This window comes from Peromyscus leucopus, chromosome 19, assembly GCF_004664715.2.
Source record: "Peromyscus leucopus breed LL Stock chromosome 19, UCI_PerLeu_2.1, whole genome shotgun sequence".
Lineage (NCBI taxonomy): Eukaryota > Metazoa > Chordata > Mammalia > Rodentia > Cricetidae > Peromyscus > Peromyscus leucopus.
Window position 1 is genome coordinate 70575139 of NC_051079.1, and position 27354 is coordinate 70602492.

At 51.7% G+C, this 27354-nt stretch overlaps 1 protein-coding gene across 7 annotated transcripts in view; it reads left to right on the forward strand.

The window, feature by feature from the left end:
• Znf516 (zinc finger protein 516) overlaps positions 1-27354 on the forward strand; it is a 97849-nt gene that overhangs the window by 35743 nt on the left and 34752 nt on the right. For all 7 annotated transcript variants that reach the window (XM_028873880.2, XM_028873882.2, XM_028873881.2 and 4 more), the window contains exon 2: positions 14556-16506. In XM_028873880.2, coding sequence (XP_028729713.1) covers positions 14724-16506 — 1783 coding nt within the window. In that variant the 5' untranslated portion in view covers positions 14556-14723. The remainder of the gene's footprint in view (positions 1-14555; positions 16507-27354) is intronic.

The following is a 27354-nucleotide window of genomic DNA, read 5'->3' on the forward strand; positions in this document are numbered from 1 at the left end:
CTTGGGCGTCTGTGACCCCTGTCATGCCGGCCTTTTGGAAGGTTTCCTTGCAGGGTGGCTTTTCTCCAAGGACTTGGGCACTTGAGGAAGAGCAGCTGCTAGTGGCATTTGTGTTGTTGGGGGTGACCTTACACATTTAGCCTGGGCACTACTCTTAGAGAGTGTCCGTGGCACTGCTGATGTGAGGACCAGTAGGGTGGTGAGGGGACTGGCCAGTTTTCCATTGGGTCCTTGGGAAGTCAGCTTGAAGTGTGGAGACAACTTCTTTCTAGGTCCCAACTTTGGATTCATGTGTTTTGGGAAAGGACGTGTTCAGGTTGAAGAAGTTGAATGTTCAGCTCCTTTCCATGCACAAGACCCAGTGAGGGGCAGGTTGTAGTGAAACTGTGTGTGTGTGTGTGTGTGTGTGTGTGTGTGTGTGTGTGTGTGTGTACGTGTACATGTACATGCTAGTATGAGCTCATGTAGAGGCCAGAGGTTAACTTTGATTAATTATTATCTCAATTAATTTGGCCAGGCTCTGTGTGTGGTCAGTGGAATCCAGCCATCCTCCTGTCTCTGTCTTCCACAGCTAGGGTTGTAGACACACACCACTGAACCCAGCTTTTTCACCCGGTGCTGGGGGTCCGAACTCAGGTTCTCATACTTGTGTGACAAGCCCTTTATTGACCGAGCCGTGCTCTTAGCCCTTGGCTCTTGTTTTGAATTCACTGTCTTCATGAGTTTGCAGTTTCCCTTCAGAGATTTGAGAACTGATATAGGAAACTATCCTGACTACGAGAGCATGTGGTTTGCATGTCTGCAGTGGAGATGTCCAGTGAATGAGGGGAGAACGAGGAATGTCGTTTCCTACCAAGAACTTTCTAGAGGGGAGAGTCTTGTACGCCAGGAACCTGTTCTGTTCTCTGTGTTACGCATGCAGTGTCATCCTGGCTGTCCCGTAGGTCCTTGAAGATCTTTGTCTGCTACAGGTGGTCCCACTGATGGGCTGTGCCCTCCTCTGTGCCCTGTCAGTTTAATTCATCAGGCATCACCTGAGACCTGCGGCTTTCCCTGTTGCAGACAGAGCAGGCAGGACCAAGCCCTGGAACACTCTCTGACGGACACAGGCTCAGTGCCGCAAAGTGATTTTTGCAAAGCAAACTCCGCAGGAAATAAAGCAGGAAACAGAAACCAGCGTCACGCTGCACGTGGTCAGGAGTGGCTTGACACTGGGGTTTAGGTGCAGAGACGAGAAGCCCACAGCACCTGTGTGAAGTCACAGTTCCCAGGCTGACACTCTGAATTGTGTGTCTTGCACAGATGTGAGGTGGTTCAGTTTAAACTTCATCCGCAGTGCCGATAATTCATGAGAATGCTCTGTTGGAGCATTCCGGAAGCCTTGCTTGGTGGAGCCACCTACATATGCTCTGTGTTCGTGGCATCTCATTACAGATGGGAGCCCGGGCAGGGATGAGAGTGTGTGCAGGCAGAGTGTCTCTTCCTCCCGTTACTTCACGCTCACTAGCGAATCACGTGTGGCAGCTTACACAGGGACTCAGTTTGGCGGACGCTGGGAGCTGGGCTCTTTCAGTCTCCAGTGCCGGGTTCGAACAGGTTAACTGCCCCCTCCCTGTGTTGCTTCTGTCTTCCATAGAGATGAGCATCTAATATACACAGCCACACAGCCTCTCTCTACTAGACAAGTGGCCGTATTGAATGGTGAGCTTGAATGGCTTTCTCTGTTGCCAGCCAGGGGTGTGTGTGTGGTTGTTTCTATCAACACGCGTGTGTAAGTAATATTCATGAACCGCATAGAATCATGTCTGCAAACAGGCCTGGCCTGTTATGGGTGGCAGAGGCCCAGTAGCTCCACCTCCAGGCCCCACCTTGCCAGATGCAGGATGAATACATTTATTAGTCTCTGCCTGTCTCCTAGCAGCACCTTGCACATCTGTTCACAACATTTGCATTGGACAAATTAGAGAAGAGAAATCCAGGGCTGTGTGTGCTTCTGTGCGCAGGGGTGGAGGCTGAGGGGCAGGCAGGGGAAGGAAAAGTGGTGTCAGTAGATGTGTGCACCGTTAAATGACATGTACGTACCACAGTCCTGACCTTATGGCCAAGGGACTGTCCTTACACAGTCACACAGTTCGCAACATGGTCTTGGGCTTTTGGAAAATGTTCGCAAGCAACCGGCGTGATTGACGTGAGCCAGTGTTATACTAAGACACGAGATCTAACCTTCCTTCCATGTGTCAGGTCCTGCTGTGAGTCTAAAGAAAGCACTTCTCTGTAGGGCAGTGGTTCTCAACCTTCCTAAGGCTGCGCCCCCTTAATACAGGATGCTGTGGTGACCCCAACCATAAAATTACTGTCACCGTTACTTCATAAACTATTGTTTTTACTGTTAGGAATTGGAATGTAAGTATCCGTGGTTTCCCATGGTCTTAGGGGATCCCGTGAAAGGGTTGTTTGACTCCCCAAAGGGTTGTGACCCACAGGTTGAGAACCACTGCTCTAGGGGCTCAGGGTGGAGCTCAGCACCTGGAAACTAAAGAAAAAAAATTCTTTATTTTACATTCATTTTCACTAAGAAGCTGAAGCGTCCTAAAGCATGGTCTTATTTTTGCAAGATCAGTCACAACCATTCTGTGTGGAACCTTGCAATGATTTTTGGGACTGGACAACACAACAAAGCCTTCCAGAGTTAGGATGGCATTCGGCTTGCTGAGCTTTGTGCTTCCTAGCAAGGGAAGTCTATCTAGGTGGTCTTAGGTCCTCAAGGCTACAGCTTGCTGCAGCGTGCCAGTAAATGTGTCTGAAGGTATATTTTTAGACAGGGAAAGCAGGGTAAATCCCATGAACTGTGACATCACGCTCTCCTCGGGAGTCAGTCTTTGTAAACATTCTCTGATGGATCACCCTCCTGTAGGGCTCTGGTTGCTTTGCAGAAAGACCATGAACGTTAGTGATAAACTGGGTCCTGTTGCCGCTGCTCTCGGCAGCCATCAATCTGGAAGGCTCAGATGGGTGTAGTATTAGTACTATATGTGTAGTTAAGCATGTTGGGAGGACAGTCCTTTTGTGAGTTCAGGGTATGTTGATTGGTGTTTGCATAATGGCAAACAAAATCTTAAGGCCTACCGAGATGTGCTTTTCCGCTGCTTTACCAAAATGCACTTAATTCAGAGCATGGCCTGCATCAGATGTGTAAGTTCTGGAGTTCAGTAAAACTCCTTACCAGAGTGTTTACTTCTCCCGTGAGCTGGGAAGGAAGGGACATAGGTAATGGGTGGCGGGAAGCTCAGCTTGCTCCGGGATGTTGCCTGCCTTGTGCTCCAGCCTGTCCTTCCTTCGACGTGGTGGTGACTCGGAGGCTGTTCCACACACAAAAAGGCAGAGGCATGAGCTAAGTCAGCCCTGTCGTATCAGCCACAGCTGGGTGGTGGTTAGGTGAGAGGCTGCAGCTAGGGTGGTGTCTGGAGTTGGTCTGTTGGATGGGGTATGTGACGTAGTCCACTGTAGAAACAGATTGTAGCCAAAGTGTATTTTGCTCTCAACTGATAGGAAATGTGTATTTCTGTGAGGTTGTTTGTTTTCACTGCTGATAATTTCTAAAAGAATCTGAAAAAAAAAAATGTTTCTGTTAGACACCAGGGTGGGGAGGTTCTCTGATAAGTCAGGCCCTTTGAGAAATCTCTCAGTTGCTTTTAGACTGGACTATTCCTGAAGTCCCGAGAAGGCTTCCTGATTTTTGACATTGGTTTTGAAAATAGAGGTTTATGAATTTTCATTTTTTTTTTCTGGCATTACATGCCCTCCCCCCTGCTCCAGTTTTCAGCTTTCCTGAGTTATTTGCAACATGGGTCTTGATGGTGCTGAGGGAGGATGCAAAGTCTGGAATCCTGGCTGGTGTCACAGTAGCCAGGAGTCCAGCTGTCTTAAGGGCACCGTGGAAAGGTCCTTTGCAGCAGCAGACTCTCCACCCAGGCTGTCCAGAGAGGGGGTCGTGCCATTCTCAGAGCCTGGAAGTGGGGCGCTTCGTGGAAACTTCTAGAAGATCGTGCTGCTGGGAAGTTGTTCTGCCGCCAGACCCTGGTGCTGCTCCGAGTGGCCTGGGAGAGGACAGACACCTATGTACTTATCTGGAGAGCCTCGCGGAGCAGCCTGGCGCCTGCTGCCCTGGCCCTTGTTAGCTTTGTGATGTTTACTTTCCTAGTGACAAGTCACTGATACGAGACTCAGAAAGTAGCAAATAGTGAACAACAAGTCACAGGAATGTGTTCATTGCGGAGCAGGACAGATAGGTAGGTATACCTACTGGGTGATCCTCCACTTTGATCCCAAACTCCAACCCTGTATTCTATTAAACCTCCTCTCACCGTCACAGTAGTAGGTAGGGAAGAGACTGTCCGTCCTCATTCATTCTGGAGATTCTCTGGGTGTGACCCTTGGTTCCTCAGCCGTGACTACCCATCTTCATATTAAGGGAAAGAACACAGAGGTTTCTTGCCCCCCTCCTATTTTTAAGACTTTATTTATTTGTGTGTGTGTGTGTCCTCAGAGGCCAGAAGAGGGCATTGGATCTCCTGGAGCTACAGACAGTTTGGAGCCACAGTGTGGGTGCTAGAACCTGAACCCTGGGTCCTCTGTCAGGGCAGCACGTGCTCACACTTGCTGAGATGTCTCTCCATCCTCCATGCTCTGTATTGAGAAGTAGACTGCAGTTACCTTTGTTCTGAGCAAAGGCTTTCTCCTCTGACTGGTGTCTGGAAGATGGAGTGTCTCTTTTGTTTGTTGGCGTTTTGTTTGTTAAAAGGTAACTTACATGCAGAGGAATCCCATTTAGACCACATTGTGTTTTTGCTGTGATTGCACATGGGGTCCACTACCCTGGTCTGAGGTGCAGAACTTGCTAGAAAGACCACGGGTTCACAGAAAGTCGTGCGGATGCTTGTCTGTAGCTGGCCTGATGGTACTTGCTTTAATTTATTTGGGGTTTGCTAAAATTCAAAGGAAGGTCTTGTTTAAGACAACCGTATTCTGTTGTCTTCGTTCCCTCCACCCCCTTTTCAGCTGAAGCAAAGCTGAAGCACACTTGGGAAGTGAGCGTTTTTTAACAGAAACACCCAGGCTCCTTGTTCCCCGATGCCCCTCAGCAGGGCGCTGTTGCTCTCTCTGCAGTTGGCTGTGGGTCTGTGTCCTCGTCCTGAGTGGAGGAGGTGGGAGGGGGGTCTGCATTCAGGTCTTCCTATTAGAGTGGGAAGGACTCCTGTTCATAATGGATTCTTGATGGTCTGAGGACACAGCAGCCTGTAGACCCTGCCCTGTGGCCTGTACGCTCTGGAGCAGTGAATACACCCCTTCATGGACCTCTGAGGGTCCCTGGTCTGGAGACACTGAACCACAATTGTTAATCCTGTGCGGAATGGTTTGCGAGGAGAGGGACCCTTCATTGTTGTTGGGGAATTTCCCCCATTCGTTCGGATAATACGTGTTTTGTCTACAGAAGTCAGATAAGCTTGCCCAAGATGTTAATGCTGTATTTTAATTCATGGCTCATAATTCTGCAGTGTGACTTGCGAGGCCTTTTCATTGTCTGCAGGAGAACAAACTCACAGTGTCCTGCCGCACAGAGCAGCAGCTCCCACATGCTGTGTGGGGTGTGCTGGGCCCTGCACCCACCCCAGCTCCCCGAGTTCCCGGAACTGCCCAGAGGCACGCCACGCTCAGCTCCCCCCATTTCTGACGTGTCTCCCGGAGCCTCTGAGACAAGCTTACTGCTCTGTAGCCTTCTCTCTGGGTTAAGCTGTGTTACAGACGGATAGGTTTGTGGGGGCAGTCATTGCCCTGCTCCTCTGACCCCCTGTAGCTCACGTTCCTGATCCTTTCCCTCTGTTCACAGAGGCGGGGGCACCCGGTCATGTCCTCACAGCAGGCTTCTAGCTCCGGCAGACACCAGGTCCCCTTACAAACCCAGTTTCTCTCTGGAAGAGGCTTCAAAAGGACACAGACAGACAAGTCACCTGGCCTTGGGGAGGCCAGAGCGATGTAGAGACGAATAGAGTTAATGAGCGAATCAGAACTGAGCAAGTCTTAGGCTACACAGAGCTTTGAAGGTAGCAGACTCTGCTTTACCTCCAAGTCAGCAGATCTGACAGAGTTCCAGTCTCACTTCACAGTGAGCAAGTCAGATGGAGTCCTACCACCCCCCCCTCCCCCAGCAGGTCAGATGGAGTCCTACCCACCCCTCCCCCAGCAGGTCAGATGGAGTCCTACCCACCCCCCCACCCCACAGCAGGTCAGATGGAGTCCTACCCACCCCCACCCTCCACCCCACAGCAGGTCAAATGGAGTCCTACCCCCGACCCCCACCCCACAGCAGGTCAGATGGAGTCCTACCCCCCACCCCTACCCCCACCCCCCAGCAGGTCAGATGGAGTCCTAGTCTCCCCCACCAACAGATCTGATGGCGTTCCTTGGCTTTTGGTTACTCCCCTCCAGGCCTTTGTTCCTCCTCCTACTTTGGGAACAGGGTTGCTTTGGAAATAAGTGGATATCAGAACATATTTGAAAATTGGCTTTCTCATTCCTTTCTCAGGGTGACATTCTGATAACCAGTGTCAGTTTTGCTAGTTTTAGGGAAAACAGGGAAACGATGCTGCCTTTGTTCTATATTGGTTCCATTCATAGCCAGAGAGCTGAGGTGGACTGTCTGTTACGAACTTTTTGTAAAAATGTGTGTACAAATCCTGGCACGGCTGTATTCAGCTAGTCAGAAAAGCATCGTTCAAGATGTCAGAGGAGAACCTCAGGGCTGTCCTGGGTGGACCCTGCTTCTTTTTTCTGCCTGCCGATTGGCTCTTACTCATTCTGTGTGGGGAGGGCTTTGTGGCTGGGGGTGGAGGAGGGAGTCTTCATAGGTCTTGAAGCATCCCCCGCTCCCCCCCCCCCAAAAAAAAAAAAAAACCAGAGAGACCACTGTTCATTTGAACAGACCCTAATTATTGAGAAGTTCTTCAAATTGTAGTTAGGGAAAGGTAATTTCCCAAACTAGATTCTTGAGCACCCAGCTTCTTTGAGCTTGTGTGGAGGGGGTGATGGCGGGTAAGGTGAGGTGGAGGAGGGCTCAGGATAGGGGTGGGAGTGAGGAAGGTTCCAGAGTGTTTCCACTTTCCTTTGTGCGTCTTCTTGGAGTGGTATTGGAGGCTTGCATATGTCTCTGTGGATGAATTCCAGTTCCACGCACGCAGGAGGACTCACAGGCACTCAGCTCCTACTAGACCCAGTGTCCCGAGCATCTGGGTAAATTTGTAGAGCGCCTTGAGATCGTCCGTCATACGATTGACCCGGAAGCGTGAATGATAGCAGCAGTGCTCAGGTGCCACTCAGGATGGACTCCACACTAAACCTGGGTTTACAAAGTGACCTGGTTGCGTGTGCTGGCTGTGTGTTGTGGGTGCCCCAGGCCCTGGTGAGGGAGGGCTCTTTAACTGTGCCGAGTAACCTGGTAAGTTACAGTAAGAACGAGGGTAAGTTCGAAGGGCCTGTAAGAGCACTAGTCATCAGATGCATCGCAAGACTGTCCTTCTTGTTTGGGTCTGCCCTTTCAGAGCCCGCCACCCAGCTCCCGAGTAAATCACTCATGGAGGCTTATTCTTAATTGTGAAGGCCTGGCCTTAGCTTGGCTTGTGTCTTGCCAGCTTTTCTTAAATTATCCCGTCTGCTTTTTGTCTCTGAGTTTTTCCTGTTCTCTTACTTCTGTAAATCTTACTTTTACTCTGTGGCTGGCTGTGTGGCTGTGTGGCTGTGTGGCTATGTGGCTGTGTGGCTGTGTGGCTGGGTGTCTGGGTGTCTGGGTGTCTGGGTCGCTGGGTGGCTGGGTGACTGCGTGGCTGCGTGGCTGTGTGGCTGGGTGGCTGGGCGGCTGGGCGGCTGGGCGTCTGGGCGTCTGGGCGGCTGTGTCGCTGGGTCGCTGGGTGGCTGGGTGACTGCGTGGATGGGTGGCTGTGTAGCTGGGTGTCTGGGTGTATGGGTGACTGCGTGGCTGGGTGGCTGTGTGGCTGTGTGGCTGTGTAGCTGGGTGGCTGGGTGACTGGGTGGCTGGGTGGCTGTGTAGTTGGGTGTCTGGGTGTCTGGGTGTCTGGGTGGCTGGGTGACTGCATGCTGGGTGGCTGTGTGGCTGGGTGACTGCGTGGCTGGGTGACTGGGTGGCTGGGTGACTGGGTGGCTGGGTGACTGGGTGGCTGGGTGACTGGGTGGCTGGGTGACTGCATGGCTGTGTGGCTGTGTGGCTGTGTGGCTGGGTGACTGGGTGGCTGTGTGACTGCGTGGCTGGGTGGCTGGGTGGCTGTGTGACTGTGAGGCTGGGTGGCTGTGTGGCTGTGAGGCTGTGTGGCTGTGTGACTGTGAGGCTGTGTGGCTGAATGGCTGGGTGACTGGGTGTCTGGGTGTCTGGGTGTCTGTGTGGCTGTGTGGCTGTGTGGCTGTGTGGCTGGGTGGCTGTGTGACTGCGTGGCTGGGTGGCTGTGTGGCTGTGTGGCTGTGTGGCTGGGTGACTGCGTGGCTGCGTGGCTGTGTGGCTGGGTGACTGGGTGACTGGGTGGCTGTGTAGCTGGGTGGCTGGGTGGCTGGGTGTCTGGGTGTCTGGGTGACTGGGTGTCTGGGTGTCTGGGTGACTGGGTGTCTGGGTGTCTGGGTGACTGGGTGGCTGGCCCCTGGTGTCCTCTCCCTGTTCTCTTGCTCCTCCTTTTTCCCTCCCAGATTTCTCCTTCTATCTCTCCTCTCTGCCTGCCAGCCCTGCCTATCCTTCCTCCTGCCTCGCTATTGGCTGTTCAGCTCTTTATTAGACCATCAGGTGTTGTAGACAGGCACAGTAACACAGCTTCCCAGAGGTAAACAAATGCAACACACACAGAAGTGACAGACCTTTAAAGTAACACTCTACAACAGCCCTAAGCTGCTGTTTGGTCCCTTTGACTGTATTGAGCCAGTGACCAGGGAGGTGTCTAGGGCTACTTCACTGGCATTTTGTTCACTGATTTGGAAGTCCCTCACTGAAAGTCTCTGAGATGCTGTGCTGAGCACCTGTACTGAGTGCTGCATGTTGCAGCTCACGTGCATTTAAACTTAACCCAGCGAAGCATGTACAGGATCCACAGCATTTCTGTCACTGCGTATGGAAGATGGAGAAATGACTGAGAGGGGCAGAGGTACTTGTTTGGGGTCACACAGTGATCTGAGTGACCGGGTGTTGATCTCGGTGGTCTGATGGGCAGAGGTACTTGTTTGGGGTCACACAGTGATCTGAATGGCGGGACCAGGTGTTGATCTCGGTGGTCTGATGGGCAGAGGTACTTGTTTCGGGTCACACAGTGATCTGAGTGAACGGCGGGACCGGGTGTTGATCTCGGTGGTCTGATGGGCAGAGGTACTTGTTTGGGGTCACACAGTGATCTGAGTGAACGGCAGGTCCGGGTGTTGATCTCGGTGGTCTGATGTTCTATCACATCCTGTTGTCAAGCAGTGCAGCTCATTTGCATGTCAGTGGCTGAGGTGGGTAGGATAGTTTCAGTACTGGGAGCTTGAGTCCCGGAGGTATTCAGTGCTAGGTGCAGGGTGCCGGGGCATGGGGATGGGGGAGCACAGGGCGCAGGGCACAGCAGGGATCAGACTGTTCCTTGCAGACCAGGCTAAGGTGTTCTGGGCTCATGGTAAGGGCTGGAGAGGCCTAGGAAGGCTGGGAGTCTCCGTGAGGTTGGTGGCACTGTACCTGGGGTGGTACATCGCTGGAGGATGGGGTGGCTGTACTGTACTCTGGGACAGTGCCTTGCCTGGGGAGTGGTTCATAGTTAGCTGTGCACTGTACTCTGGGACAGTGTTTTGGTTGGTGGTGGGGTTCAGAACTACCTGGGGAGATGCATACTTGTCATGTAGGAGGCTCCGGGAAGGCCCATGCATGTGATCGGTAAAGGGGTCATGGAACTGTCCTGATGCTTAGCATCCACACTGTTTGGAATCCCAGATGCGGTTCCTTCACAGGAGCTTGTCAGTTCTCACAAGTGGAGCATCACCCCATCTGGGCCTTCTGGAAACGTCTCTCGGTCCTGCCAGCCACGGCCAGCATGCTCTTTGTAACGGGTTTGTGGCTTGCTGCTCCTTCTGACCTGGGAGCGCGCTCTGTCACCTTCCCTTGCTCAGTTCCTGTCTGTCCCAGCCTGCTCAGCCCGCCTAGGACCCGGCCACTGTGAGGCAGCCTCTTCTCATGTTTGCCCTAGATGGGTGCTTGGCAGTGGGGAGCACGTGATCAGTCTTGGGGTGCTGGGAGTGACTCCGTTTCTCCCATATTCTGTAACTGGCCTGTAGCTCAGCTGCATCACATTTCCTATTTCATAGGCATCTAGGGTTTTACTTTGGGGTCCACTGGTGGCTGATGAGGGGGAGTGACCCGTCTGTGCCGTGGGGTCGTAGGGCTCCTCATCGGAAGGCTCCGTGGTTGGCGTGGGGCCGGAAGTTAACTCCTGCATTCTCTGGAGTGTGATACCCAGGCACTCACTTCACCTGAGCAAACCTGGGTGGCACAGGGAGCTGGAAGGCTGGGGTGGTGCAGCCTGATGGTCTCAGATCCGGGGGCCACTCGACCTGCCTGTGTCATTTGGGTGACCAAGGGTCAGAAGAAGCTGTTTGGGGTGTGACAGCTTTGTGCTGTCAGGCCTGGGCTGTGCTGTTCACCTAAGTTTTTTTCAAAGTTCAGTCATACATTCCCTTTCTCTTGATCTCTGCCATATATTTTTATCTAAGACACATTAATATTTTACTTTCCCCATTAAAAAATAAATGTGATTATCCAAATTTATCAAATGAAACACAGTATTTAGAAATTAGACAAAGCACTTTTTTTTGTTTGTTTGTTTTGGTTTTTCAAGAGAGGGTTTCTCCGTGTAGTCCTGGCTCTTGCTCTGTAGCCCAGGCTGGCCTTGAACTCTCAGATCCACCTGCCTCTGCCTCCTGAGGGCTGGGATTAAAGGCGTGCGCCACCAACACCTGACTACAAAACACTTGCTAAAAAGCAGCTTTGTCCTAACCCATTCTGCGCCCACACCTTGGAGAAACTTGTGCACGGAGCAGAAGCCCATTGGAAATCTATTTTAAAATGCTAATCAGCCAAAACAATTTGTGAAAACCTTGCTTGTCTAATTCTGAATTTCAGCAATGGGAAAAAATTGGTATATGCTACACAAAACCCACAAAGTGTTTCATGTGAGCTCTGGTGTCCTCACAGTCGCAGAACGCACCTCTCTTGTACCCCCTCCTCAGGCTTGTGTGGCTCTGGACACCTCTGACATCCTCACTGAGGTAGCAGGCCAGCATGTATTGGCTGGTTACTTGCATGTGTGTGAGCCTGTCAGGTTAGACTGTGGTAGGTAAGTCACTGGAGACTGTCTTAGCCGCTGAGACCTTGGGCTTTAAGCACAGTAGGTCGGTATGGGGGGTCGGACAGCCTTGCGATTGCCATCAGAGTTCTGTGATCAGTATCTATGGTCAGTTTTGCAAGTGGCACCCTTGATTAATAGCAGTTTGTACTTGTAGCCAAAGGAACGAGTACATGGATCTGTTGGCTTGGCCCGAGTGACCCTCTGAGGATCTGTGGTGGAATTAGTTTTGGACAAGGCCTTGGTCCCCAGCCTGTATCAGGAGGAACAGTGGCCTAGCCTCTGGTCAGAGTGGCAAGGTCCCCATGTGGTGTTCCTTAGATAACGGTGTCTGGGCTTGACGGTGGGCACTGTGCGCTCCTCACGTCTACATGGCTGTTAGTTTCTCTTCAGTGCCACAGTGCTCAGAAGTTCAGCCTGGGTGATTCTCCTGGGCTTTATTCAGGGCTGCTTAGTGAGGACCTGGTGGGCAGTGGGAAGAAGGCTGTACTACCTTCTTCCCACTCTGAGGCCCTGCCCTGAATGTGAGCCTTCCTGTCCATTACAGGACTTGATGGTCCTGGGTAGAGCTGTGAGCTAGCTCTGGGGATGGCTAGGTGGAAAATGGAAGCCCCCTACCTTCCTACCCCAGTCTCTGGGTAGTGAGGGCAGGGGTCCAGCTGTGACTGGGGTTGGGATGGTTGAACTAAGACCAAGCATCGAGGTGATAGGGAGGAGGGAGATGGGCATGCGTCATGGGTGAGCAGAGCCGCACAGAGCTCTTTTTGAAGGTTCTCTGGGCACACGTGGCTCTGTCCCTTCCTGTCCTTACATTTCCAGCAGGTAGATGCACCAAGGGTGTGACATACGGGGGAAGGTGAGGGGCGGGGGACGAGGCTGGCTGTGCAGTGCTCTCCTCGAGGTGGGGTCACACCACACGTCTGCGGCTGAGTGAACAGGTGTCCAGAGGGCGTGTTGGCTGTGACACCTGCAGGCCTCTGTGCTGCAAGTGTTCCTGGAGCCCCGGGCACCCCGTGGGCTGCCTCAGCGGGCCCTGCTTGTCTCCTGGCTGTTTTTCTGCGTCTTTTCTAAGGCTCTGCCATGTGACTATTTAATTCTCTTGGGTAACCGAGTGGCATTGGGCACCCTTGATGGACACGTGTTGGTATACTGGAGTCTGAAATACCTTCAGGTCCATTCGCAGCCGAGATTTTGCTTTCTTTCCCATAATTTATTACTATATAAGTCTTTAAATGTACATGACTTTTATACCCTCTTGGGTCCTTAAGTTACACATAAATAGTTTTTCATTCATATTTTTATATGTTTCTCATTCAGCATTTTCAGGGCTACTAAAGTAATGTTTGGGAAAAGGTGGCACTTCCTAGGTGTTATTTGCCTTTTATATTAAGTCATTGTAAATAAGTACACACAGCTGTATAAAGCTCCTTGATAAAATTACTTAAATTGGCTTGTCACTGAGATGTGGTCAAGATCACCTTCTTCAACCATTATGAGAAGTTTGTGTTTTAGCTTTACTTTTGGAGCCAGTGAGCTGTTTGGCTCTGCTAGTATGTTCATTTAGTTGTCCTAGACACCTGTAGGGGGCGCTGCCCGGCCTGGCCGGCCTGTGTTCATTTAGTTGTCCTAGACACCTGTAGGGGGCGCTGCCCGGCCTGGCCTGCCTGTGTTCATTTGAGTTCCTTCAAGGTCTGCAGGGGGCTTCTCCCCTGCGTGTGTGAGCATGTGCTGTGACAGCAGGCTCTGGAGGGGAAGGCCCTTCCAACAGGCTCAGCAGCTGTTCTGGGGCAGGCAGCCGTGTCCCAGTCCATCTCATGGCTCCTGCCAGCCCTGGGTGGTCCGCGTTCTCTCCTCAGCTGCATCTGTGTTTTAAGGTCACTCTCAGATTTCTGCCTTGTGGAGTGTTTGTGGTCAGGCTGCACTCAGAATCCTCAGTCCCCGGGAGCACGCCCGGATGATGCTTGCTGCATCCAGTGGTTCGCAGCACGTGCTCCCTCTGTTGGTTGGTAGTTTCCTTCTGGGCTTCTCTCTGCAAATAGGTTCAGGGGATGCCCAGAGCAACAGGGAACTGGTACCCAAGGCTCTTTGGGGAGAGACCCTTGTGCGCCCAAGACAGTGTGAGCGCGCTGCTAGACCAAAACAGAAGACGGGCCCGTGGCTGCTCTGTGTTTCTGTGAAGTTCTGCAAGTGTGTGTGTGTGTGTGTGTGTGTGTGTGTGTGTGTGTGTGTGTGTATAAGAGAGGGGGGGGGGTCTCAGCACCATACCCCTAATCTGCACTGGGCACTGGTTGCCATTGGGTGGCTGTCATGTAGGGGGTCAGACCCAGGGAGGAACCTGCCTCTCCTTCTCTGGTGGGATAGATGTGGAATTGGAGTGAGCACACCATGTGATGATGTGTGGACTTACGAGGGTTGGGAACCACCTTTGGGTCATTGTTAGGGCCTAGGGTTTGAATCTGACCCGTGAGGACACAGCGAGGCAGGAGGATTGAAGGGGTCCTTCCGGGAGTTAGGACTCAGGGCTGCAGCTTGGGGTTCCGTGGAATACGTGGGAGCCAGGAGTCCAGGTGGTCTGTGGCTGTCCTCGTAGCCAGCATTTTGCACAGAGCCCAGACGGAGCTGCCGCAGTGGGTCTGGTCGCTGTGGCCTCAGGAGCCTGGGGGTTCCTGTGTTGTCATTGTGTGTTCCTAGCGGAGGGCTTGCCTCCCCTGGGTAGGCTTTCTAGCCTCTTTCTGTCACTTGTTAACCCCTGAGGCTCAGGGACCGTCGACTCTGGATTCAGCCAGCCCGTGCCGCCCATCCTCTTTTAGTCTAATTCTCTGTCCCTTCCTGCCTTACATCCTCTCGTGCAGCAGCCTGCATGCTCCTGTAAACACCGTTCCATAGGCGTTCTTAAAGATTCACTCTTTTGGTGGGGTGTGGTCATTACTTACTTTAGCATGAACTATTAACTTTAGTTACAGGGCTCATGGCTCTGTATTCACCTGTTTGCAGTTCCATGAGCGTCCTCTCCCTTCCGATCGGATTGGTTGGTCTTCATGGTGGAGTGTGGAGAACTGAGCACAGGCAGTATTGTGCACTCAGTACTGTGCGCTGATGACATGGGATGCTCTATTTACAGGGTTTCTGTCTCTGTTGCAGGTGCTTGCTGCCGTCTCTTACATCCCAGAATATGCACCTACTCATCACAAATACCTCTCTCCCCTCTGGGCAGCAGGAGCCCCTCTGAAAATGGAGAGATAAGACACCCCCTCCGGCCCTCGAGACACAAGGCTGTGCTGTGACCTCCCTCCCACCCCCATCGTCCTCATGGATCGCAGCAGAGAGGCTGAGATGGAGCTGAGGCGAGCGCCCAGCCCACCCAGGGCTGGCAGGAGCCACGAGGTGGAAGGGGACAAGGCCGCGTGCCACAGCTGCTGCATCTGTGGCAAGAGCTTCCCATTCCAGAGCTCCCTGTCCCAGCACATGCGGAAGCACACGGGAGAGAAGCCCTACAAGTGTCCCTACTGTGACCACAGGGCTTCCCAGAAGGGCAACCTCAAGATCCACATCCGCAGCCACCGCACGGGGACTCTGATCCAGGGGCACGAGCCCGAGGCAGGCGAGGCTCAGCTAGGTGAGATGCGTGTCTCCGAGGGCCTGGATGGGTGTGCCAGCCCGACCAAGAGCACCTCCGCCTGCAACCGCATGCTGAACGGGGCCGTGCCGATGGACAACAGCAAGATCCTGCTCAGGAGCAGCCGCAAGGAGGCGGAGGGGGCGGCCGGTGCCCAGGACGACGCCGAGGCCGTGGTGCAGTGTTCCTTCTGTAAGAGCCGGTTCGAACGCAAGAAGGACCTGGAGCTGCATGTGCACCAGGCCCACAAGCCATTCAAGTGCAGGCTGTGCAGCTATGTCACCTTGCGGGAAGAGTCTCTGCTGAGCCACATCGAGAGGGACCACATCACCGCACAGGTGCCCAACGGCAGCGAGGCCTGTGTGGAGAACGGCAAACCCGAGCTGAGCCCCGGGGAGTTTCCGTGCGAGGTGTGCGGCCAGGCCTTCAGCCAGACCTGGTTCCTGAAGGCCCACATGAAGAAGCATCGGGGCTCCTTTGACCATGGCTGCCACATCTGTGGCCGGAGATTCAAGGAGCCTTGGTTCCTCAAGAACCACATGAAGGCCCACGGACCCAAGGCCGGAAACAAGAACAGGCCCAAGAGTGAGCTGGACCCCATCGCCACCATCAACAATGTGGTGCAGGAGGAGGTCATCGTCGCTGGCCTGTCCCTCTACGAGGTCTGCACAAAGTGCGGGAACCTGTTTACAAACCTGGACAGCTTGAACGCCCATAACGCCATACACCGCAAGGTTGAAGCCAGCCGGACACGAGCCCCGGCTGAGGAGGGGGGCACCGAGGGCCCCCTGGACACCAAGCATTTCTTCTTACAGTGCCTGAACCTGACACCATACGTGGCTGGTGATGTGTCCCCCAGTGGGCAGGCTGGACGGCGGGTGGCCGAGTTGGACCCCGTCAACAGCTATCAGGCCTGGCAGCTAGCCACCAGGGGCAAGGTGGCTGAGCCGGCCGAGTACCTCAAGTACGGGACCTGGGATGAAGCGCTGGCAGGGGACGTAGCCTTCGACAAGGACAAGCGCGAGTACATACTGGTGAGCCAGGAGAAGCGCAAGCGTGAACAGGATGCCCCTTCTTCTACCCAGGGCCCCCCCAGGAAGAGGGCCAGTGTACCTGGGGACCCCATGCTTCCTGGCCACCTTGACCCCCGGCCAGCCTCACGCCCCAGCCGCAGGGCCACGGCCACGGCTGGCCAGGGCAAGTCCTCCGAGTGCTTCGAGTGCGGCAAGATCTTCCGCACCTACCACCAGATGGTGCTCCATTCCCGCGTGCACCGCCGTGCCCGCCGCGACAGGGATCCCGAGGGAGGAGACAGAGCAGTGCGCGCCCGCTGCGGCTCCCTCAGCGAGGGTGACTCCGCTTCCCAGCCAAGCAGCCCCGGCTCGGCCTGTGCCATCGCTGACTCCCCAGGCTCTGGCCTGGCCGAAGAGGTGGTGGACGACAGTGGAGAGGAGGCTGTGCCTGAACCCGCGCCAGGTGAGCAGGTGTCCCTGGGTGGGTCAGATTCAAGTAGCTCGTGTGACCGTTCACTCAGCTGGCCTTGTGTCCGGGCGGTCTTGCTGGAGGGACTTGGGTCCTCAGGTGTGCCTGTGTTTGGATGACCTTGTACCCTGTTTCTGGTCTGGCCCGGAGTCCTGTATCCAGGTGGCCATGCATCCGGGCATCCTGCACTTAGTGGGTCCTGGAGTTCACATGGGTGTAACTGATGCTGTCAGTTCCCCATCTCTCCTGCTGCTGCTCACCTACAAATGCTGCAACCTGAACACATTTGTTTCTCGAGTCTATGGTCTCTTCTGGGTGTCTGGAATCTAAGGAGTGAGTCCTAGACTCGTCTGACATGGCTTTCTCTTCTCCACTTCCGGCAGAACAGAGTTCTCATTGTATGTCACAAGCATACGTGCTTGTGCATGCTCCACGCACACAGAGAAAGACAATATATATAAACACCCAAAAATACATAGACTTGTTCACGTACAAACAGGCACACATGCATATACGAAACACGCACATACACCTGCGCGTGCGTGTCCATCACACACATACACGACACACATATTCATGGAAACATGCCGTAGGTAGTGGGCCCCCCCCATACTTGAGTGTGGCACTGTTTGAAAAGGATTAGAAGGAGTGGCTTATTGGAGTGGGTGTGGCCGCGTTGTAGGAATTGTGTCGCGGGTAGGGGGTGGGCTCTGAGGTTTCTGAAGCTCATGCCAGGCCCAGGCTCGCTCTCCTGCCTGTGGGTCAGGATGTAAAGCTCTCGGCTCCATGTCTGTGCCTGGATGTCACCATGCTCCCCGTTACCATGATAAAGGATGAAGCCTTTGAGCTGTAAGAAAGTCTCAGTCAAATGTTTTCTAAGAGTTGCTGTGGTCATGGTGTCTCTTCACACGATAGAACAGTGACTATGACAGACAGGCATTGCAAACACATACACAGGCACACGCGTGTATGCATAAGCATGGATACATGCACACACTGTACATCTACAAATACCTATTCTGCACAAACAAGCATATATGAATATACTCAAGCACGAACATGCATATATCATATAGGCATGGAAACACTACACATAGACACCTCAGGCACACATATTAAAAACACTTGCATATACCCAAGCATGCATGTGCACACACATGCATATATCACACAAATTCAAGGAAGCACAAATAGACACAAGAATGTAAACTTGCTTATGCACAGACAAGCACACATGCACTCACACACATAAACATGCAGACATCACAACACACGCACGAACACACCATGTAGAGATCATAAACACACTTGTTGATGTACAGTCATATATGCTCACGTATTTAGCATGTACGACACTCATGCCATGAGCTTGTTCTTGCACGTGTGTGTGTGTGCGCACACATACACACACTATACATGCTGGTGTACACACACTTTCCTCTTCCATTCTTCTTTCAATGCAGACATCTGGGTGGAAGACTAACTTAGAATCTCTGTGTGGTTATAATTAATCTCCTCGGATTCAGGTAACCCTGTGGGCTTAGAGACTGTTAATTGGAACAGATTTCTTTTCAAATAGCAGCCATGAAAACGCTTCCTGATCTCTGGCCTGACGTTTTCATAATGTCCCCATTTTTAGAATAAATTGTAAGCATTTTTGGTGTTGCCTTTGTTGTTTTGCCATGGGCAGTTCCCCACGAGTTGCCACGAGGAGAGGGCGATGCTTGAGGTGTGGGACTGGGGACTGTCCACAGCCGGGGTGCTCTGGTGTGTTGCCGCTGGGGGGAGACGTTGCTTTCACTCGACGTTGGGTGCTCCCAGTCGGAGGAGCCTGTTGCAGATGCTGCTTTCCCTAGTTAGTAGATGTGTGTGGTGTGCTGCTTGCCTGGCTGCTGCGCTTGCATCCACACAGGCATCAGAACTGGGCACATAAGCCGTGCCTCCAGCCCTCTGGGATGTCTGCATGGAGTCTGAGCACCCGCAGGGACTAGTGAACCAGGACAGCGAGCTGCCTGCCAATCCCATCGTTCCTGGAGCTGGTCACACTCATCTCGGGGTGGGGTAGGGGAACAGGTGCTTGGTGAGAGGGGAGGGCTCATTGCTTCTGCAGTCCTCTAGCAGCTTGAGGTGTGAAGTCTGGCAAGCTGAGGGCAGCCCCTGGTTGACCTTTTTGAATTTTAGACCCCCCCCTTCATTCTGTATACCTATGTATTTTACTGGCAGTGTTCTGATAACACTATTTTGTTATGTGCATCTTGGCTAAAATGTTAGGGAAGCACTGTGTCTTTTTTTCCACACTGAGGAAAAAAATTGTTTTTGTGGTATTAGGGATTGAACGTATGGCCTTGTGTGTGTGAGGTGAGCACTCTCCCAGTGAGGGACATGGCCAGCGTCTTTATTTTTTTGAGACAAGATCTCGCTGAGTAGTGGAGACAAGCCTTTGGCCTTAAACTTTTAATCCCCCTGCCTCATCCTTTTGAGTAGCTGAGGTTACAGGATTTGACCACCCCCAGTGGAGAAAAGAACGTCTTGCTCTGACCGCCATCCGCTGTGAGGATGTGTTCTGTGGCCCCTTCGTAGCCAGGCAGCTGCTGAGCCAAGATGAGCTTGGCTTTTAAAAGGCTTTTAAAAATACTTAAAAGTTATCCATGTGTGCCTGCTTGTCTGTATGCACATCATGCCCGTGGGGTCCAGAAGCAGGTGTTAGATCTCCGGAGAGGGGTTAGGAGTGGCCGTGAGCGCTTAGGATGCTAAGGACAGAGCTCTTGTCCTGTGTAAGAAGAGCATGTGCTCTTTGGTGCTGATCCATCTCTGCAGCTCCACTTAGAAGCATTTCCCCTGGAGTTTATTAAGTACCAGAGACCATTGTTTCCTTTGCACAGGACTGTGAGAACTGTCTCTAGAGAAGTATCTTTTTTTTTTTTTTTTTTTTTTGAGTCAACAGCTCATGCTGGCCCTGAACTTACCATGTAAGTGAGGATGAGCCTGAGCTCCTGATGCTCCGGCCTCCATCTGCTCAGTGCTGGGGTGATGGTTACGCATCACCACAGCGGGTTTGTGCATCACTGGGTCTCGAACCCCAAGGGCTTGTGCGTGCCAGGCCAACACTCTCCCCCTGAGCCACACCTCCAACCAAATCTAACTTTAAAAAAGTTCTCATCAATCATCTATCTTTCTCTCTATAAAGATACATATGCATATTTTCACGTTATCCTATAAATAACATGCTGTTTTTGTATTTATGGGAACAGAGAGATGAGGCTGCAACGTAGTAAGAAAGAAGAGAGATTTGTGTCACTGTAACTGTGGGAGCGCAATGGTGTTGCAGAGCCTTGTGGTTGTCTGCTGACGTCACTTCCTGTGGTTCCCAAGGACAGTGCCTTCCCACCTGAACGCCCAGGCTTTCTGATCATAGTAGCACTCAGTGTGTAACTGAGTTATGGGACTTGGCTGTTTCTGAAGGAGACAGGCATGTCACATGGCCTTATCATGTGACTAATCTCACCCTGTTTGCAAGGTCTGCTGCGGCGTTTGGACCAGCTGTTTTAAAAAGAATCCTTTGAATGCTGGGATCTGCATGGTGCCCCTTTTCTCTCTCTTTTTCCCCCCTCTCTTTTCTTTAGATATGCACAGGGCTTTGGAAAATGCTTGCCTATCTTGCTATTAAGATTGCAAGTCTTTAAATAAGACATTTTATATTCTCATAAGGCATTGATGGAATGTCCAGGAGCAGGTTTTCAGAAATCAGGGATGCAGAGAATGAAACTTAATGAGAGCCAGCCCAACAGGGCTGTGTTGAAATTGGCATTCAGATCTCTCCATTAAATACCATTTGGGCTGTAATTTTACCTGAACAACAGTTTTGACGTTCAGAGTTTATGTGGACACTGTTTTCTGCATCTGCCTGTAGGGGGCTGTCTTGCTCATAATATGATGTGTTAGGAACTTGAGCTGGACCAGGCAGCCATCATCCCTGACACATGTATCAGTGTGGTATTGAGAATAAGAGTGATGGAAGGCTGCTGAGCTGGAGTTGTTGAAAAACGACTTGGCACAGGTAGAAACTGTATAGTTGAAGATTTTTAATAAAGAGAGTTAGCAGGGTATATAACTAAGTGTGTAGAACCCCAACATTAGTGCACGCAAGGACAGGCAGGAGCTCAGAAAACCACCACTTGGGATGATAGACCTCAAGTCAGTAAGTTAGGAGGACACTGTTCAGAGTGTGTTGAAGTGACGAGTGACTGGCTGCACCAGAAGGAGGTGAGGAGTGCCAAAGGTCGTTTCTTCAGGTGCTTTTGGAGTTGGTCTCATTGGAAGTCCCTGAGCTGAGAAGCTGGGCCTGCATGGGCCAGGGTGAGTGGTCACAGGTAGTCAACATGCTTTTCCTGTGAGGCGGCTATGATCCTGCTCTGCTGTTTAGGAATATTGCTGCAGCTAATTGGACCACCCTAGTTCTTGTCCACTTCTGTTGCTGGACCCCTGTATGGCCCCTGCCTGGAGCACCTGTCTCTGATTGTCATCACACTGTCACAGGGTTGGATATGTGATAGTGTGGAGTGAGTTAGTTAGAGGCAGACAGTTGAAAACTCCTGTATTAATTTCTTAGTTGGTATTAAAATGCAGCCACGTTCTCCCCCGGCCCCCATGTAGCATCCACCTCTTCCCTACCAGTTTATGCATCTGGCTTTTCCGTGGGACCTGGGGACCTGAACTCCGGTCATCAGTCTTGTGTGGCCTGTGCACCCTTGAACTGTCTCCCAGCCTGCAGCCCTGTTCTTTAAGGGAAATCTGCTGCTGTCCCTGGGAGCATCAGAAAGCCTGATGAGCCTAAGGCCTGTGCCTGTCAGGTAGAGTCATCTCTTGGGTGGGGCCACATGCTGCCAGAGACACTGTAAAGCTTACATGTTCACTTTGTCCCTTGGTAGTATGTGTTGTTCAGAGAAGCCCCTCCATCCCTATCAGAACCAAGTTGAGCCCACTGGCCCTTAGGGCACAGGGGCAAGGTTTTCCTGGCTCACCTCCCTTCCCCTCTAGGGTGTGACACTCTTCATGGGCGTGGCTTGGGCCCTGTTCGTCAGCTCTTGCAGGAACTGGTGGTGTGCACTTTAATTGTGGTGTGTGTTCATGTGGGAATTCTGAATTATTTATTAGGTTTGGATTTTGAATGCTGGAACATTAAATCTCACTTGGTAAGTGTTATGTGCTCATCTCTAAGTTCTTAACTTTTTATTTGTAAGTTTAGAGTTTGGGGGTGGGAGCATTTCTAAAGTAATTTCCTATGTGCTGGATCTAATCCGAGGCTGGCTTTCCACAAGAGCCTGTAGGATGAACCCTTTGTTTATACAATTTGCATATGTTTCTGCGTATTAAGAAGATTGACAAGCCAGTGGTGGCACATACCTTTAGTCCCGCATTTGGGAGGCAGACACAGATGGATGTCTATGAATCTGAGGCCAACCTGGTCTACAAAGTGAGTTCCAGGCCAGCCAAAACTATACAGTGAGCCCCTGTGTTTTTTTTATCAAGATTGAAAAAGGGACTAATTATAAGATTAGAAAGTAGTACTTTTTTTTCTTTCTGGCCTCTACTCGATTCTGTGTGTGTAGTTAATGTATTAATATACAGTTAGAGGAGGCTCTGTATCCTGCGTTATTTACAGAGGGAAGCCATTGATTTGAAAGAAGTATTTTCACAGATTAGTAAGACATTTGGGCTGGCTGTGAGCTGCCAAATATGCTCATGTAAAGACGTGCCAAGTCTGGGTGTTACTCACGCGCTCGCTCTAGCTCTAGAATGATTACTTTCAGCAGTTATGAATAAGCTGTATTCCAAACCGAACGTGGTTCCACTTAATAGCCTAATTGGTTATTGAAATGTGGTTCACGAATGGCAGTTCAGGGGTGTTGTCTGCGAGCTTGCCTACTATGGAAATCTGCATATGCGCAGGAATCTGACACCAGAGACCGGAGGAGAGTGACAGGTACCTTCCATCGTAATAAAATCTAGTTTTCCATGCACGGGACCGGCTGCCCAGTGATGGAGTCCAGTGTGAATGCCGTCGGAATAGCTCACACAGGGACTGGGCATTTGGAGAGTGTCTTTGGTATTGAAGTCATGGCCCGGTGTCCAGTCCAACTTGGGTTCACTTTATTTCCTCTGACAAACAAAGGCATTTAGGGCCAGTGAGGTGGCTTAGTGCACAAAGGCCCTTGCTGCCAAGCCTGGCAGCCTGAGCTGGGTCCCTCTAACCCACATGGTGGAAGGAGAGAACTGACTCCTACACGCTGTCCCCTGACTCCCACACATGCGCTGTGACGAGCTTGCACGTGGACACACGCTGAGTTAAACAGAGAAGACGACAGAGACGGTTTGCTTCTGAGACCTGACAGCTACAGGGTTCACAAGAACACGGCTTGACGGACCATCACGGCATTGAACTTGAAAATGGCAGCAGCATGGTGGGAATCTCTCATTTTAAGAACCATCAGTGGACACTCCCTTTTCCAAACTGACGTAGCATTGCAGGAGAAGGCTCCTGGGTCGAGCTGAACCCCAGCCTCGTGGGCCTTGACTGCCGAGAAGAAGCAGAAAGTTGACCGAGGAGCAGGGTAGGAAGTTTTCCATTTCAGGCGTGAGGAAAGTGGTCTGAAAGGACTGGCTGGCTGGGGAGAGAAGCCAGAGGCACCCGCGGTTTCCATGGCAACAGTGAATGTGCCACTGATGGAGGCTCCCTCTGCTGGTGTGAAGGTCTGTGCTCCTGGAGTAGAGGGGTGATGTCTTGGGTCTGAGCAGCTCAGGCTTCCGAGGCCCTCTGGACACCTTTCTCTTGGCACCCCGTTGTCCTGGGCGAGGTCCTGGTCTGTGGAAATAGTTTTGTTTCAGTGTGAAGGCCAAGTAATGTTCGGGTGGCGCTGGGGGTGTTTGAGGAGGTTTGAGCCAGGGGCCCAGCAGGTGTCTCTCCAGAGGCCAGAGGCTGGTCGTTCCTCGTTCCTGTTGCCTCTGGCCTTCACCTACGCGGTGACTAGAGGGTGACTCAGCTGCAGATGGGCACTGTGTCACTTCCTGCTGTCGCTGTTCTCATCCTTGCCCGCTCCGCACACTTCACCTTCTGCCTGGGTCCTGTCCTAACTGGTTTCTTCTCAGCTTGATGTCTTGCTGTTCAGTGGTGGGAGAGGGTCTTCTCGGTCAAGATTGGGATCTTCAAGCCCATCCTCTTCACTGAAGGCTTTGCACTCCTCACCAGGCATGCCTGACCCTGAGCACCCCAGAGATGAAGAGGAGGACAAGGGAGAGCGCAGTTCTCTCTCTCTTATTTATTTATTTTTATGTGCATTGGTGTTTTTGCCTGTGTGTATGTTTGTGTCATGGTTCCCTAGAACTGGAGTTACAGACAGTTGTGAGCTGCCATGTGGGTGCTGGGAATTGAACCTGGGTCCTCTGGAAGAGCAGTCAGTGCTCTCAACTGCTGAGCCATCTTTCCAGCCCCGAGGCCGTCTCTTTTACCCAGGCTGCCTTGGGTGTGTTGGGAAAGCTAGGATAACATCAAGGTCAGATCCGTCTCTGGTGCTACAGCTGCTTCTAGAATTCTGCTCAGTCCTTCTTTAATTTTTGTGAGTTGTTCGTGAATGTGCGATGTTTCTGAACAGTCTAAATGATGTTCATGTTCTCAGGTGGGAGTCTGTCACCCCTGCTGACTTTCTTCAGCTACTTCACCAAGATTCATGACCCCCACTCCCACCCCCAGGTCTTCAGAAGGCATTCGTGTGAGAATATATTTATGTGGATTCCGTGTGTAGGTTTTGATACTTCAGGCCACCTGTCACCCCAGGCTTCAAGAGGCAGAGACACACTGAGCCTGATGGAGCACACCGCTAATCCCAGCACTGGGGAGGCAGAGCCTGGCAGATCTCTGTGAGCTGGAGGCCAGGACCATGTTCCTGAGTCTGTCTCAAACAACAACCAAAAGAGGTGGAGCCAGGGTCCCGGGGGCAAGCTGGCTCGCAAGAGTAGCCAATCCATGAGCTCTGGGCTCATGGAGAGATACTGCCTCCGAAAATAAAGTGGAGAGAGATCGTGCTCCAGATGCAGCTCCTCATGAGGACACTCAGGAGTCTTCCATGGTTGATGCCTTTTAGTAAAGCTGCTGCTCCCTGGTCTTCGCACCTTCTGTGCTGGGACAGACACTGCCACTCGAACTTAGTAATTCTCACATGCACCATCCTGGCCACTGTCTCATGTATGTAACGCTCTGACGAAAGCAGCTGAACAAGTGTTTACTTGGGTCCACAGTTTAAGGCACAGCTCATGATGGCCAGCTAGTCACGGCAGCAGGCTCTGAAGCAGCTGGTCACACCATGTCCACATCCGGGGAAAGAGCAGTGGATGCTGGTGCTCACCCCGTTCCCTCCTCCTTTGTAGTCTGGGACCCAAGCCCACGTTCTCAAGTGGTGCCCTGCCTAGGGAATGCTGCTGCCCTTTCTGGGTAGGTCTTTTCATCTCAGTGAACCTAATCAAATAATCCCTCGTAAGCATGCCTGGAGTTCACCCCGTCTACGTTCTCCCTCCCAGGTATGCATGGAAGCTTGCCTGTGAGGCGATTGTGCATACTGTCAAGTTGACAGTCAGCACTAACCGTCACCTCCACCGTCAACATCACCATGTACACCGTCATGGATATGTATTTGCCCAAGAACTCAGAATTTGTTAATATTTCTTAAAGTTGCCCATCTGAAAAGAGAGAAGTGATATGTTATATTGCTTTTAATTTTGATTTTTCTGGTTTTTGTGAACATGCTTTTGTGCTCACTGGCCCTTTATATCCTTAAAGGGTTTCCTTGTTCATGAACTTGGAGTTGGGATACTTTCCTAGTGTGTGTGTTGATCTAGGAATTGAACTTAGGGCCTCACACATGCTGGGCAAAGCGCTCCACTGAGCTATATCCTGGCCCTGGTCTTTTGCTTTTTAACTTTGAGTGACTTTATTAGAGATTTGAATATTTTATTTAGTATGTTTCAAGTGCTTCCTTCTAGTTTCTCTTTGTTTAAAATTTTATTTATGAAGTGTTTAATTGTGGGAGTTCTAAAAAAAATCAGAGTTGACCAATTTCCTTTTATCATTTTTTGAATTTTTGCATATAACTTAGAGAGTCATCGTTATCCAGCCATGAAAATGTTTTCATTGAGTAAGTCAAACTTGGATTATTACATTTTCTTCATTCCACACAGTGTTAACTCAGTTGAACTTTATATGCATTCTGTGAGGAGTTCCTAAATTTTCCCATGTTGTTCCCTGGTGTTTCCAGCCTTTCTTATTCCTGTCAGTCTTTCTCCACTTGTCTGAACTGCTGACGGCTTCCTGGAGCATGCTCCCATTGGTAGGTGCTTTATGGCTAGTGCTTGAGCATGTCTGAGGCCGAGAGGGTTAGACAGAGTTTCTCAAGCTTACACCGGTCGTGAGTGGGAACCAAGACATACTGGTGACCTTCGTCAGTGCGTCAGTCCCCCACGGGCTGGAGCGTGGGGGGCGGGGAAGACGAAAGGAAGCGGGTTTCTGAAGCGACACCATTTCTTCTCCGCATCCCTGCCCTGTGGCCTGTGGCCTTGCGCAGCCAGCCTAGGGTCGCTCTGCTCTGAAGCCCAGCTCTCTTTCACTCTAGCGAGGCAGATTTCATCTTTATACACAGTGTTCCTGTGTCCACAGCAGCTTTGCGTGCTTCCGGCCTGGGTGTGGAACACGCGCGCGCACGCGCACGCGCACACGCACACACACACGCACGCATACGCATGCACACACACACACACGCACACGCACACACACACACACACGCACGCATGCACACGCACGCACACACGCACGCACGCGCATGCGCACACACACACACAGTGCCTCGTGCTCGAAGTCATTTATGCAGACAACGTGTCGGTCTTTGGAAGGTGAGGTTGCTAGGTTTGTTAAGTGAACACACAGCTTGCTTGATTAAATTTGGAGTTTAGGTAACCAGAACTACTTTGAAAAAGCCTAAGTATATCCCATGTTGCATTTGGGCATAAGAGCAGGGTTTCTGTGGCCACGTGTTCTCCCAGAAGGGAGTGGGGTCAGCTTCAGGCAGTGAGTCCGGCGGCCGCCCCCCAAGCTTCCCCCGGGTTAGCCTGTCCCAGAAACTGTGTCCTCCTATGTGTCTTCTTTTGGGAGTCACGACACCTGGAGTCCTTTGATTCTGGGGTGGTGGTATCATTGTTTTCAGCTGCTCTCATGTTATGTGGCGTTCGTATACATTAGTCACATGACTCAGGTCTCCACTTGGGCCTCGTTGGGTAACACGTCTGTGCCGTATTAAGTTTTTCTGGTAAGAATGCACTTTTGGTTTGAGTAGTTTGTGCCCAGTGGATGAGGCCTGGGGTGAGGCCTCCTGCCCATGAGGACGTGAGGAAGTGTCACTTCCCTGCCTGGTGCTGAGGGAGGAATTACTTCCTCTGCTCACATTTCTCTGATCATTTCTTGTGTTTAGGATCTCCCGGAAGTATCTGCCATGTGCTGTGAAGTAATGCTTGCCCTCTTTTCTGTGTTGGAGGAGCTCATCGCAGCGAGTGCTCACTTACCTGGCCACAGGCTTCCCCCCGGGTGTGTGTGTGTGTGTGTGTTCTCTTCTGTCTGCAGTTTTCCTGGTGTCGAACCCGACATCATTTTTCTAGGCAATGGGTACAAAGCAGAACAAGGCTAGTGACGCTTCGTTACGTCTTTGCTGATGAACAGCTCAGAAGTCAGTGCATTTTACCCTTCTGCTATTACCCTGTGTCCGCTTTAATACAATTGTGTTAAATTGTAGGCAGTGCAGATCA